The 13,807-nt window shown below is 58.0% G+C and overlaps 4 protein-coding genes across 4 annotated transcripts; 3 read left to right on the top strand and 1 right to left on the bottom strand.

The window, feature by feature from the left end:
- Window positions 1–699: 699 nt before the first annotated feature.
- OSTLU_26351 (predicted protein) lies at window positions 700–1,905 on the top strand (the record flags this gene model as incomplete). The annotated part of the gene is made up of 1 exon (XM_001420366.1): window positions 700–1,905. One exon carries the CDS (start codon window positions 700–702, stop codon window positions 1,903–1,905), a length of 1,206 nt encoding a protein of 401 aa, XP_001420403.1.
- Window positions 1,906–2,642: 737 nt separating this feature from the next.
- OSTLU_25192 (predicted protein) lies at window positions 2,643–5,220 on the top strand (the record flags this gene model as incomplete). Its single annotated transcript, XM_001420365.1, has 2 exons — window positions 2,643–3,707; window positions 3,804–5,220. The coding sequence occupies 2 exons, from the start codon at window positions 2,643–2,645 to the stop codon at window positions 5,106–5,108; spliced, it is 2,370 nt and encodes a 789-aa protein (XP_001420402.1). The 3' UTR covers window positions 5,109–5,220.
- A 942-nt stretch (window positions 5,221–6,162) lies between these two features.
- Window positions 6,163–13,174, top strand: OSTLU_50795 (predicted protein; the record flags this gene model as incomplete). The annotated part of the gene is made up of 1 exon (XM_001420364.1): window positions 6,163–13,174. One exon carries the CDS (start codon window positions 6,163–6,165, stop codon window positions 13,123–13,125), a length of 6,963 nt encoding a protein of 2,320 aa, XP_001420401.1. The 3' UTR covers window positions 13,126–13,174.
- A 48-nt stretch (window positions 13,175–13,222) lies between these two features.
- Window positions 13,223–13,630, bottom strand: OSTLU_44311 (predicted protein; the record flags this gene model as incomplete). The annotated part of the gene is made up of 1 exon (XM_001420204.1): window positions 13,223–13,630. One exon carries the CDS (start codon window positions 13,628–13,630, stop codon window positions 13,223–13,225), a length of 408 nt encoding a protein of 135 aa, XP_001420241.1.
- Window positions 13,631–13,807: the final 177 nt, after the last annotated feature.

Below are 13,807 nucleotides of genomic sequence, written 5' to 3'. Positions count from 1 at the left end.
GCGCGTGTTCACCTTGACGCCGAACCGGTTATACTTCGGCGGCGGCGACGGACTCCGATCGCTCTCCGGCCGTTCATCCACGAAATCCCGCATCGTCAGCCTTTGCTGCACGTCTTGATATTTCGCGTACCTCCGCGCCGTCTCCGGATCATCCGTCTCCAGCGCTCGAAACGCGTTCGCCGTCACCACGCCCTTGGACGCCAGGTGCGCGTGAATCGCCGCCGCGTCCGGCAGCACCACCCCGCTCCCCGTCCCGAACCTCGCGCTCGCGTTCGCCGCGTCCGCGCCACCATCGCTCTCCGTCGTGTCCCATCGCGACTTTCGCGCGCGCTTCCGTCCCCGCGCGTCGTCGTCGTCGCCGCCGCCGTCGCCCATGCCGATCGCCGCCTTCGCGAATCCTTTTCCGAGCGTCGCCGCGTTCGTCTCGCGACGCCCGGCGTCGCGTCTCGACGACGCCCGCGCGCGATCGGGATTCACGCGCGACGGCCCTTCGCGCGCGCGTCTCCGAGTCGCGCGCCGGCGCGTCGGCCGTCGAACGGCGCGGCGCGCCGCGCGATTCGGTCCCTTTTCATACACCGCACTGTTTACGCATACGTCACGAGTCATGACTCGACGGCACCGACCGGGTCTTCGCCCCGCCGATCGATTCAAATCGCCGAGCTGTCGCGACGCCGCGCACGGCGACGCGCGACGCCCGCGATGCACTCGCTGAAGAAGCGGCGCGCGGCGCTCGAGGGCGACGACCTCACCGAGGCCGCGCGCGACGCCGCGAAGCGAGACGCGCTCCGGGCGCTGCGACTCAAGACGGTGATTCGCGAAAACCACGGCGCGGCGCGGACGACGCGCGTGGAGTTCGCGCGCGGAAGCGCGAGGACGTCGAATCTGTACGCGACGTGCGGCGGGAGCGCGGTGACGGTGTACGATGACGCGCACTTCGGCGATCACACGGCGATCGTGGCGCAGTACGCGCACGAGACGACGGCGCATCAGACGGGGGGGGAGATTACGTGCGTGTGCTTCGCGCGGGGCGAGGACGACGAGAAGGAAAACGAGACGGCGACGACGAGGGGGGGGGGGCACGAGTTCGGGGACGCGATCGTGACCGCGGGAGATGAACATGGGTGGATAAGTGTGATTAGCGTGGCGGAAAATCGCGTGGTGGGGCGATTGAACGCGCATCCAGGATCGCGCGTCGTCGACGCGGACGGCGCGTGCGCGCGAGACGGATTCGTCGTCTCCGTGGGCGAGGATGGATTTTTAAAGGCTTGGGACGTTTTCGGTGGGCCCGACGGCGAGGGAGAGTGCGTAGGGACGTTTGACGTCGGTACGAACGCGCGTTCGGTGGCGTGCGACGCGAACGGCGCGTTCGCCGTCACCGGTCACGCCGACGGCGTCGCGCGAAGGTGGAATCTCTCGGGCGCCGTCTCGCAAAAGTCCAAGGCGTTACCGCTGGCCACGTTCAAGCCGCGTTTCGCCGTGGAATGCGTGCGCATCGTCGACGACGTGTTGTTCGCCAAAACGCGAGACGGGCGAATCGAGACGTGCGATTTGAAGCGAAACGAATCCATCGCCAGTTGGACGCTGCCGAACGAAAAGTATCGCGACCACAAGTACACCGGTCCCGCGTGCCGATTCGGCGTCTCCAGCGACGGCAAGTTCCTCGCGTGCGGTGACGGCACGGATTCTGGCGTCGTCTACGTCTACGACGCCCGCACAGGCGAAAACATCGTCGAACTCCAGCCCCTCCGCGTCGTTGGCGTCGTGCACGCCGCCGCCGTCGTCGATCACTGCCGCCACGTCTTCGCCGCCTACGGTCCCGCCGTCGTCTGGCGTTACGAAGTCATCAACGTCTCCTCCGACGACGACGCGATCGCGGGCGACGCTTTCGAGGCCGTGGTCAAGTGATCGTCGCCTCCGCCGCCGCCGCCGCGGCGTCGCGTTTCAAAAATATCGCGTTGCGCATAAAAAACCAAACATTTCACAAACGTCGTATTCCGCACACGTCGAACCCCATCGAGCGACGCGCGAGCGCGCGCCACTCGTTGCGCGCGACGCCGCCGCGCGCCCGCAGAACGCGCCGACCGATCGACCATGTCCGCGCGCACGACGCGCGTGGTGACGATGCGCGCGCGAGCGCCCGCGGGAGCGACGGCGCGACGCGCGAACGCGCGATGCGCGCGAACGAACGGTGCGCGCGACCGCGCGACGACGCGACGTCGCCGTCGTCATCGTCCGATGGGCAACCGTCCGCATGGCCTGGCGGTCGAGGCGGACATCTTTTTGACGATCGAGCGACGAGGACGACGCGAGCGCGACGGACGCGACGGCGGAGGCGACGGCGGGACGGCGCGACGGCGTTGGGCGAGGCTCGGCGCTCGAGGGACGCGACGCGACGGCGTGGACGGCGGGCGATCGACGATCTGGCGGCGGCCGCCGACGCGGAGGTTTGGGTTTCGAACGCGACGAACGCGAGACTGACGAGACTGTTGATTTTGAACGCTCTAATAGCTTCGGCGAACAAGCCGACGATTCGCGCCGTCGCCGCCGACGTCGGTAAGACGTCCGAGTCGGTCAAGGAGAACGTGCAGTACCACGCGGCGAAGTCCACGAGCGCGCTTCCGATTGAGTTTGGCGTGCCGGAAATGTACCAAGCCACCGCTCAAAGCGTTCGCGAAGGGTTGGTGGAGCGATGGAACGACACGTACGCGCACTTCCACAAGGAGAACCCGAAGCAGGCGTACTACCTTTCCATGGAGTACTTGCAAGGGCGCGCGTTGACGAACGCCATCGGTAACATGGGTCTCACCGGCGAGTACTCTGAGGCGCTTCGCTCGCTCGGTTACACGTTGGAAGACGTCATGAGCGTCGAACGCAATGCCGGTCTCGGCAACGGCGGTTTGGGTCGCTTGGCGTCGTGTTTTTTGGACTCCATCGCCACCCTCGACCTTCCGGCTTGGGGCTACGGTTTGCGTTACAAGTACGGTTTGTTCAAGCAAGGTGTCGACAAGGCGACCGGGGAGCAGCTCGAGTACGCTGATGACTGGCTCGAAGTCGGCAACCCGTGGGAAGTCGCTCGCCCGCAAGTGAGCTACCCGATTTCTTTCTACGGTAAGGTTGTCAACGGCAAGTGGGCGCCGGGCAAGCAAGTGCGCGCGGTCGCGTACGATTCCCCGATTCCGGGTTACAAGACGCGCAACTGCATCTCTCTTCGCATGTGGGACGCTCAACCGTCCGCCGTGGAATTCGATTTGGCCGCGTTCAACGCGAGCGACTACGAAACCTCCATGGGGCCGACGAACTTGGCATCCATGTTGTGCGCCGTGCTTTACCCGGGTGATGGCACGCGCGAAGGTAAGGCGTTGCGCTTGAGCCAACAATACATGCTCTGCTCCGCGTCCGTGCAAGACATTTTGGCGCGCTGGAAGGAGCGTGGCAACTCTGACTGGAGCAAGCTCCACGAAAAGGTTGCGATTCAAATGAACGACACGCACCCGACGCTTGCCGCGCCGGAACTCATGCGCATCTTGATGGATGACGAAGGCTTGAGCTGGGACGACGCGTGGGCCGTCACGAAGAAGACCGTGGCGTACACGAACCACACCGTCATGCCGGAGGCGCTCGAAAAGTGGCCGCTCGATTTGGTCGAGGAGCTCCTCCCGCGCCACATGGAAATCATCAAGCGCATCGACGAAGAATTCATCGCGTCTGTTCGAGCCAAGTACGCCGACATGCCGGCGGCCGAGCTCGAGCGCTCCATCGGCGTGATGAGCATCCTCGAAAACTACGTGTCTCCGGAAGAAAAGGCGGCCAAGGCCAAGGCGGCCAAGGCGGCCAAGAAGGATGACAAGAAGAAGGATGACAAGAAGAAGAAGGAGTCGGAAGAAGAAAAGCCCGCGATGGTTCGCATGGCCAACTTATGCTGCATCTCTGGCATGGCCATCAACGGCGTCGCCGCCATTCACTCTGAAATCGTCAAGGATTTCACCTTCAACGACTTTTACAAGCTCTTCCCGGAGAAGTTCCAAAACAAGACGAACGGCGTCACGCCGCGCCGTTGGTTGGCGTTCTGCAACCCGCAACTCTCTGCGGTGATCACCAAATGGGTGGGTAACGACAAGTGGGTCACGGATACCGACGAGCTCCGCAAGCTGGCCGAACACGCCACTAACCCGGAGCTCCAAGCCGAATGGAAAGCGGCGAAGTTGGCTCGCAAGAAAATTTGCAAGGACTACATCAAGAAGGTTACGGACATCGACGTTCCCATCGATTCCATGTTTGACATCCAAGTCAAGCGCATCCACGAGTACAAGCGTCAGTTCTTGAACATCTTAGGCATTATTTACCGATACAAGCAGATGAAGGCGATGACTCCGGAGGAGCGCGCCAAGTGCGTGCCGCGCGTGTGCATCTTTGGCGGCAAGGCGTACGCGACCTACACGCAAGCCAAGCGCATCGTTCGTCTCATCAACAACGTCGGTAGCGTCGTGAACAACGATCCGGAGATCGGTGATCTGCTCAAGGTCGTCTTCGTTCCGGATTACAACGTTTCTTTGGCTGAAACCTTGATCCCGGCGTCCGAGTTGTCTCAGCACATCTCCACCGCCGGTACCGAGGCGTCTGGTACTTCCAACATGAAGTTCCAAATGAATGGTTGCTTGATCATCGGTACTCTCGATGGTGCTAACGTCGAAATTCGTGAGTGCGTCGGCGACGACAACTTCTTCTTGTTCGGTATCACCGATCCCGAAGTCGAACCGGCGAGAGCCGAGCGCGCCGCGGGTAAGTTTGTTCCGGATGCGCGCTTCACGGAAACGTTGGAATACGTTCGATCTGGCGTCTTCGGCGACAAGTTCGAGGAGTTGTTGGGCTCTCTCGAAGGCAACGAGGGCTTCGGTCGCGGTGACTACTTCCTCGTCGGTAAGGATTTCGCGTCTTACCTCGAAGCGCAAGAGCGCGTCGACGTGGCGTACGCCGATTCCATGGGCTGGACCGAGTCCTCCATCATCTCCACCGCGTTCAGCGGTAAGTTCAACTCCGATCGTACCATCGACCAGTACGCGAAGGAGATTTGGGGCATTAAGCCGTGCACTGTTCCGGAAAGAAAGTGAGCGATGCGACCGGCCACCCGTTGACGATTCCACCTGGCGCGCGCGCGCTCTCATAAAATTCGTCTCGAAGTCAGCTCACCTTCAGTTGACGCGAACACGATCGGCCCGCGGCATTAAGCATCTTAGTTACTCACCCGTACACGTACTTTGAATATACACACAATCTGTACTTGCGCCGCCGCGTACAAGGAATCGCGACGTCGTCGCCGAGAGTTCCGACGCGACGCGAAGACGCCCTAACGCATCTCGTCCCTCTTCGCGCGCCTCGCCTCGCGTCGCCGCGCCATGAACGCCAGCGCATCGTCCAAAATTCGTCTCATTCTCCCGTACGCGTCGTATAAAACCCGAATCTTCGGCACTCCCAGCGCCGCGGCGCGCGCCAGTCGTTCTCGCGTCGTCGCGCACGCGCTCGCGTCTCGCGCCGCCGCGTCGCACCCTCCCGCGAACTCCAACGACTCGCACGTCTGCGTGCTCGCGCACCAAACTCTCCCCACCCGTTCGCCGCCCTCCGCCAGGCATTCTCGACACGTCGTCGTCGTCGTCGTCGTCGTCGTCGTCGTCGTCGTCGCCGCGCGCGCCGCCGCGACGAGGCTCCACGCCGCGACGACCCGAACCGCGCGCGCCGACCCCCCCCGCGCCCGCCCGCGACGTCCCGCGCGTCGTTCGCGTTCTTTTCGTCCCTCGAGATCGCCCATGTCGTCTCGCGCGTCGTCGTCGTCGCGTCGACGAGTGCATCGATGCTTCGTATGGGCATTCAGTGAGGCACCACTTTGTCGGGCGCCACGTCGCATTCCGTCCCGTCCCGCGCCGCAATCCGCGACGCGCGGTCGTCGACGCGCGCGCGCGGGACGACGCGACGCGAGCGACGCGCGCGCGACGCGCGTGAGACGCGAACCGTCGACCGGACGCGCGCGCGCGACGCGCGCGAGACGCGACGCGCGAGACGACGACCGGCGAGGGCGGCGGCGGGACGATCGCGACGACGACGACGCGCGCGGGACGACGCGACGACGACGCGGAGACGATGGACGAGGAAACGACGGCGCGGGATGATATGGACGTCGGTGTGTCGGAGGAAGTGATGGAGAAGGCGCGGAAGTGGCGAGCGCTGAACGCGAAGCGGTACGGCGCGCGGCGCAAGTTTGGGTACCAGGAACCGCCGAAGGAGGAGATGCCGCCGGAGCACGTGCGGAAGATTATCAAGGATCACGGCGACATGTCGAGCCGAAAGTTTCGACACGATAAGAGGGTGTACTTGGGAGCGTTGAAATTCGTGCCGCACGCGGTGTATAAACTGTTGGAGAACATGCCGATGCCGTGGGAACAGGTGCGGCACTGCGAGGTGATTTACCACATCACGGGGGCGATTACGTTTGTGAACGAGACGCCGAGGGTGATCGAGCCGGTGTTCATCGCGCAGTGGGGGACGATGTGGATCATGATGCGACGGGAGAAGAGGGATAGGAAACATTTTAAGCGCATGCGGTTTCCACCGTTTGACGACGAAGAACCGCCGTTGGATTACGCCGACAACTTGCTCGACGTGGACCCGCTGGAGGCGATCGCGCTGGAGTTAGACGAAGAGGAAGACGGCGCGGTGGCGGAGTGGTTCTACGATCATAACCCGCTGAAGTGGACGAAATTCGTCAACGGACCGAGTTACCGCAAGTGGCAGTTGCCGCTACCGGTGATGGCGAACCTGCACAGACTGTCGTCGCAGCTCCTGAGCGACTTGACGGATAAAAATTACTTTTACCTCTTTGATCACAAATCTTTCTTCACCGCCAAGGCTTTGGGCATGTGCATCCCGGGTGGACCAAAGTTTGAGCCGTTATTTCGAGACATGGATCGCGCGGACGAGGATTGGAATGAGTTCAACGACATCAACAAGCTCATCATTCGCAGCGCGCTGCGCACCGAGTACAAGGTGGCGTTTCCGTACTTGTACAACAACCGGCCGCGCAAAGTGTCGCTCGCGGTGTATCACACGCCCATGGTGATGTTCATCAAGACGGAAGATCCCGATTTACCGGCGTATTACTACGACCCATTGATTCATCCGATTGCGTTTTATAGGTCAAACAAGCAGAAGACGACGCCGCGAGAAGAAGACGACGGCGAGGACGACTTTCAGTTGCCGGATGGTATCGAGCCGTTTTTAGAAGACACCCCGCTTTACACGGACAACACTGCGGGTGGGATCGCACTTCTCTATGCACCTCGACCGTTCAACCTGAGGAGCGGGAAGACGCGTCGCGCGATGGACGTGCCCTTGGTGAACAACTGGTTTCACGAGCACTGCCCGTCGGGCTACCCGGTCAAGGTTCGCGTGTCGTATCAAAAGCTGTTGAAAGGTTTCGTGTTGAACCAATTGCATAAGCGCCCGCCGAAGCCGATGAAGCGCCGAAACTTGTTCGTCGCGCTGAAGAAGACGAAATTCTTCCAGTGCACCGAGCTCGACTGGGTCGAAGTCGGTTTGCAAGTGTGTAGGCAAGGTTACAACATGCTCAATCTCTTGATTCATCGAAAGAACTTGAACTACTTGCACTTGGACTACAACTTCAACTTGAAGCCCGTGAAAACGCTGACGACAAAGGAGCGTAAGAAGAGTCGATTTGGGAACGCGTTCCACCTCTGCCGCGAAGTCTTGCGTCTCACCAAGCTCGTGGTGGATTCCAACGTGCAGTTCCGTCTCGGTAACATCGACGCGTATCAACTCGCCGATGGATTGCAATACGTGTTCTCGCACGTCGGTCAATTGACTGGGATGTACAGATACAAATACAAGCTCATGCGTCAGATTAGAATGTGCAAGGATCTCAAGCACCTGATTTACTATCGTTTCAATACGGGTCCGGTGGGTAAAGGGCCGGGCGTGGGCTTCTGGGCCCCCATGTGGCGCGTGTGGCTCTTCTTCTTGCGCGGCATTGTGCCTTTACTCGAACGATGGCTCGGCAACTTGCTCGCGCGTCAATTTGAAGGTCGTAACAACAAGGGCATCGCCAAGACTGTGACGAAGCAACGCATCGAGTCGCACTTTGATCTTGAATTACGCGCAGCCGTGATGCACGACATCTTAGATTCCATGCCAGAGGGCGTCAAGCAAAACAAAGCTCGCACGATTCTCGCGCATCTTTCAGAGGCGTGGAGATGCTTCAAGGCGAACATCCCGTGGAAGGTTCCGGGCATGCCGACACCTATAGAAAACATGATCTTGAGATACGTCAAGAGCAAAGCTGATTGGTGGACCAACGTCGCGCACTACAACCGCGAGCGCATTCGCCGCGGCGCGACAGTGGACAAGACGGTGTGCCGCAAGAATCTCGGCCGTTTGACGCGTTTATACTTGAAAGCGGAACAAGAGCGACAGCACAACTACCTGAAAGACGGTCCTTACGTCACTCCAGAAGAAGCAGTCGCCATTTACACCACCACGGTGCACTGGCTTGAATCTCGCAGATTCTCGCCGATTCCTTTCCCGCCGTTGTCGTACAAGCACGATCGCAAGCTGCTCATCTTGGCGCTCGAGCGTTTGAAAGAGAACTACTCAGTGAACGCTCGCTTGAATCAAAATCAGCGTGAAGAGCTCGGCTTAATTGAGCAAGCCTTCGACAACCCGCACGAGGCGCTCAGCCGAATCAAGCGTCACTTGCTAACTCAACGCGCGTTCAAGGAGGTGAACATCGAGTTCATGGATTTGTACTCTCACTTGATACCGGTGTACGAAATCGAACCTTTGGAAAAGATTTCTGACGCGTATCTCGATCAGTACATCTGGTACGAAGCGGACAAACGCCAACTGTTCCCCAACTGGATCAAGCCTTCAGACACCGAGCCGGCGCCGCTCTTGGTGTACAAGTGGTGCCAAGGCATCAACAACTTGACGGATGTTTGGGACACGAACGAGGGCGAATGTGTGGTAATGTTGCAAACGCGCTTCGAGAAAATGTTTGAAAAGGTTGACCTCACCCTGCTCAACCGTTTGATGCGTTTGATTGTCGATCACAACATCGCTGATTATTGCACGGCAAAGAACAACGTGGTGATTTCATACAAGGACATGAGTCACACGAACAGCTACGGTATGATCCGTGGCTTGCAATTCGCATCGTTCATGACGCAGTACTACGGTTTAGTTTTAGATTTGTTGCTGCTCGGCTTAACTCGCGCCTCAGAGATTGCTGGTCCGGCGAACATGCCGAATGAATTCATTTCATATCGAGACGTGGAGACAGAGACGCGACACCCGATTCGTTTGTACTCTCGTTACATCGATCGAGTGCACGTTCTGTTCAGATTCACCGCTGATGAGTCAAAAGACTTGATTCAGCGTTATCTCACCGAGCATCCCGATCCAAACAACGAAAACATGGTTGGTTACAACAACAAGAAGTGCTGGCCTCGCGATGCGCGCATGCGCTTGATGAAGCACGACGTCAACTTGGGTCGCGCAGTATTCTGGGATATCAAAAACCGTCTTCCGCGCTCGTTAACGACGTTGGAATGGGATAATGGTTTCGTCAGCGTGTACTCTCGCGACAACCCCAACTTGCTCTTTGCCATGAGCGGCTTTGAAGTGCGTATTTTGCCAAAGATTCGCATGGCGACTGAGTACTTTGCCAACAAGGACGGCGTCTGGAACTTGCACAACGAGCAAACCAAGGAGCGAACGGCGCAGGCATTCTTGCGTGTCGATGATGAAGCGCTTAAGTCATTCGAAAACCGTATCCGGCAAGTGCTCATGTCATCCGGTGCGACGACGTTTTCCAAGATTGTCAACAAGTGGAACACGGCACTCATCGGCTTGATGACGTACTACCGAGAGGCAACAATTCACACCTCGGAGTTGCTTGATTTGTTGGTGAAGTGTGAGAATAAGATTCAGACTCGCGTGAAAATTGGTTTGAATTCGAAGATGCCGAGCCGTTTCCCGCCGTGCGTGTTCGCCGCACCGAAAGAAATCGGTGGTTTGGGTATGCTCTCGATGGGTCACATTCTCATCCCCCAGAGCGACTTGCGGTACAGCGTGCAGACCGACTCTGGCATCACGCACTTCCGCTCGGGAATGACGCACGAAGAAGATCAACTCATTCCGAACCTGTTCCGCTACATCCAACCTTGGGAGGCTGAATTTAACGATTCCCAACGCGTGTGGGCTGAGTACGCGTTGAAGCGTCAAGAAGCGCAGGCGCAGAATCGTCGTCTCACATTGGAGGACTTGGAAGACTCGTGGGATCGCGGTATTCCGCGCATCAACACCTTGTTCCAAAAGGATCGACACACGCTCGCGTACGATAAGGGTTGGCGCGTGCGATTGACTTTCAAAGAGTACAATCTCACCAGACAAAATCCGTTCTGGTGGACGCATCAGCGACACGACGGCAAACTCTGGAACTTGAACAACTACCGCACCGACGTCATTCAGGCGCTCGGTGGCGTCGAGGGTATCCTCGAGCACACGCTCTTCAAGGGAACGTACTTTCCCACTTGGGAAGGTTTGTTCTGGGAGAAAGCAAGTGGATTCGAGCAATCGATGCAGTACAAGAAATTGACGAACGCGCAGCGCAGTGGCTTAAACCAAATTCCGAATCGTCGATTCACGCTCTGGTGGTCGCCTACGATCAACCGCGCTAATGTCTACGTCGGATTCCAAGTCCAACTTGACTTGACAGGCATCTTCATGCACGGTAAAATTCCTACGCTGAAGATTTCGTTGATTCAAATCTTCCGAGCGCACTTGTGGCAAAAGATCCACGAGTCCGTCGTCATGGATATGTGCAACGTTTTCGACCAAGAACTCGACGCGCTAGAGATTGAAACGGTTCAAAAGGAAACGATTCACCCGAGAAAGTCGTACAAGATGAACAGCTCTTGCGCCGACATTTTGCTCTTCGCCGCGTACAAGTGGTCGATTTGCAAGCCGTCGCTCATGGGCGAGACAAACGATTCTTTCGATCAAAAGAGTTCGAACAAGTTCTGGGTCGACGTGCAGCTTCGCTGGGGTGACTTTGATTCTCATGACATTGAGCGTTACACGCGCGCAAAGTTTTTGGATTACACCACGGACAACATGTCCATTTACCCGTCGCCGACTGGGGTGATGATAGGCATCGACTTGGCGTACAACTTGCACTCAGCCTACGGTAACTGGTTCCCTGGGTGCAAACCTTTGGTGCAACAAGCGATGGCGAAGATCATGAAAGCTAACCCGGCGCTTTACGTATTGCGCGAGCGCATTCGTAAGGGTTTGCAGTTGTACTCCTCTGAGCCCACCGAACCGTATCTCAACTCTCAAAACTACGGCGAGTTGTTCAGCAACCAAACAATTTGGTTCGTGGACGATACGAATGTGTACCGCGTGACGATTCACAAAACGTTCGAGGGTAACTTGGTGACAAAACCAATCAACGGTGCTATTTTCATCTTCAACCCGCGCACTGGTCAACTCTTTTTGAAGATCATTCACACGAGCGTGTGGGCTGGGCAGAAGCGTCTCGCGCAGTTGGCCAAGTGGAAGACAGCAGAAGAAGTCGCGGCCTTGATTCGCTCTCTCCCGATCGAAGAGCAACCCAAACAAATCATCGTGACGAGAAAGGGTATGCTCGACCCGTTGGAGACGCACATGCTCGATTACCCGAACATCGTCATCAAGGGAAGCGAGTTGCAACTGCCGTTCCAAGCGTGCATGAAGATCGAAAAGTTTGGCGATCTCATCTTGAAAGCCACTGAGCCGCAAATGGTGTTGTTCAACATCTACGACGATTGGTTGAAGACAATTTCGAGTTACACAGCCTTTAGTCGTTTGATTTTGATTTTACGAGCGTTGCACGTCAACAACGAAAAGGCAAAGATGATGTTGCGTCCTGACAAGAGTGTCGTGACGCTACCGCATCACGTGTGGCCAGATCTCACCGATGAGCAATGGATCAAGGTTGAAATCGCTTTGAAAGACTTGATCTTGGCGGATTATTCTGCGAAGAACAACGTCAACGTCTCGGCGTTGACGCAAAGCGAGGTTCGCGACATCATTCTTGGCGCTGAAATCACGCCGCCGTCTGTGCAGCGACAAGAGATTGCCGAAATCGAAAAACGTGGGCAAGATGCCAACCAGCAGATTGCCGTCACGACCAAGACTACGAATGTGCACGGAGACGAGCTCATCGTCACCACTACGAGTCCGTACGAACAATCAACGTTCGGTAGTAAGACCGATTGGCGTATTCGAGCCATCAGCGCGACAAATTTACATTTGCGCGTGAACCACATTTACGTCAACAGCGACGACTTGAAGGAGACTGGATACACATACATCATGCCCAAGAACGTGTTGAAAAAGTTCATCACTATCGCCGATTTGCGTACGCAGATTGCGGGTTACATGTACGGCGTTTCGCCGCCGGACAACCCTCAAGTGAAGGAGATCCGTTGCGTCGTGATGCCGCCTCAGTGGGGCAACCACAGCTCGGTGAATTTACCGTCGACGCTCCCGGAGCACGACTACTTGAGCGATCTCGAGCCGTTGGGGTGGATTCACACGCAACCGAACGAGAGCTCTCAATTGCAACCGCAGGATTGCACGCAGCACGCCAAGATTCTCGAGCAAAATTCGTCCTGGGATGGAGAAAAGAGCATCATCTTGACGTGCTCGTTCACCCCGGGTTCGTGCTCGTTGACGGCGTACAAGATCACGCCCGCAGGGTACGAATGGGGCCGCGCGAACAAGGACATGACGAGCACAAATCCGCAAGGATATGGACCCGGACATTTCGAAAAGGTTCAAATGTTACTCTCCGATCGTTTCTTGGGTTACTACATGGTTCCCGACGGCGGGTCGTGGAACTATTCTTTCCAAGGCGTCAAGCACTCGGCGGGCATGAAGTACGCACTCAAGCTCGGGAATCCGCTCGAATTTTACCACGAGCGACACAGACCGACGCACTTCCTCGAGTTCGCCGCGCTCGAGGCGGAGAAACCGGAAGAAACGGCACCGATGGATCGGGAAGACGTCTTTTCTTGATCGAGACTTACAAGACCGTCCGACGACGAAAGATTTGTAAAACAATAATTGAATTTCTCATTGATGATAATCTAGTCCCGGAACGATCGACGAAACGCTAGTACAAACGCAGGTGTCCCGTGATTTTATCAATGTCGGACGCCGCCGCCGGTCCGATGGCGGCGACCGTCACCGTGCCCGGTTCCACCTCCGTGCGGCCGGCGTCCTCCACGACAAACGTCGTCAACCGCGCCGTCTTCGCCTCTCCCAACAGTTCATTCATCACCCTCAGATTCTTCACCCCCAGCGTCACCTTCTTTTGCCCATCGCACTCCCATCTTCCCATCAGCATCGGCGATCGATCCCGCGTCGCCATCGCCGCGCCAACCGCCGCGTGTCCCGCCTGCGCCGCCAACTTCCCCGCCCCCATCGCCACGTCCTCTCGCACCAGCAGCGCCATCTTGTGCTCTTCGTCCCTCGTCCCGACGTCCCCCCCGATCCCGTCGCCCGCCTCTTCATCGCTCATCTCCACGATTATCGGCACCGAGTTCAATTTATTCACCGCCTTTTTCTCAATCCTCGCGCGTCGTCTCGCGTCTCGCTCGCGCCGCCGCTCGTCGTCGCGCGCCGCCACCATCCTCTTCACCTCCTCCATCGCGATCGCCGCCATCGCGCACGCGCCCGCGAGGAAGCCGAGCGAGAA

Source organism: Ostreococcus lucimarinus, chromosome 11 (assembly GCF_000092065.1).
Source record: "Ostreococcus lucimarinus CCE9901 chromosome 11, complete sequence".
In the NCBI taxonomy this organism is placed as follows: Eukaryota; Viridiplantae; Chlorophyta; class Mamiellophyceae; order Mamiellales; family Bathycoccaceae; genus Ostreococcus; species Ostreococcus sp. 'lucimarinus'.
Note: the sequence above shows the minus strand (reverse complement) of the source record. Positions and strands in the feature narration are given on the sequence as shown.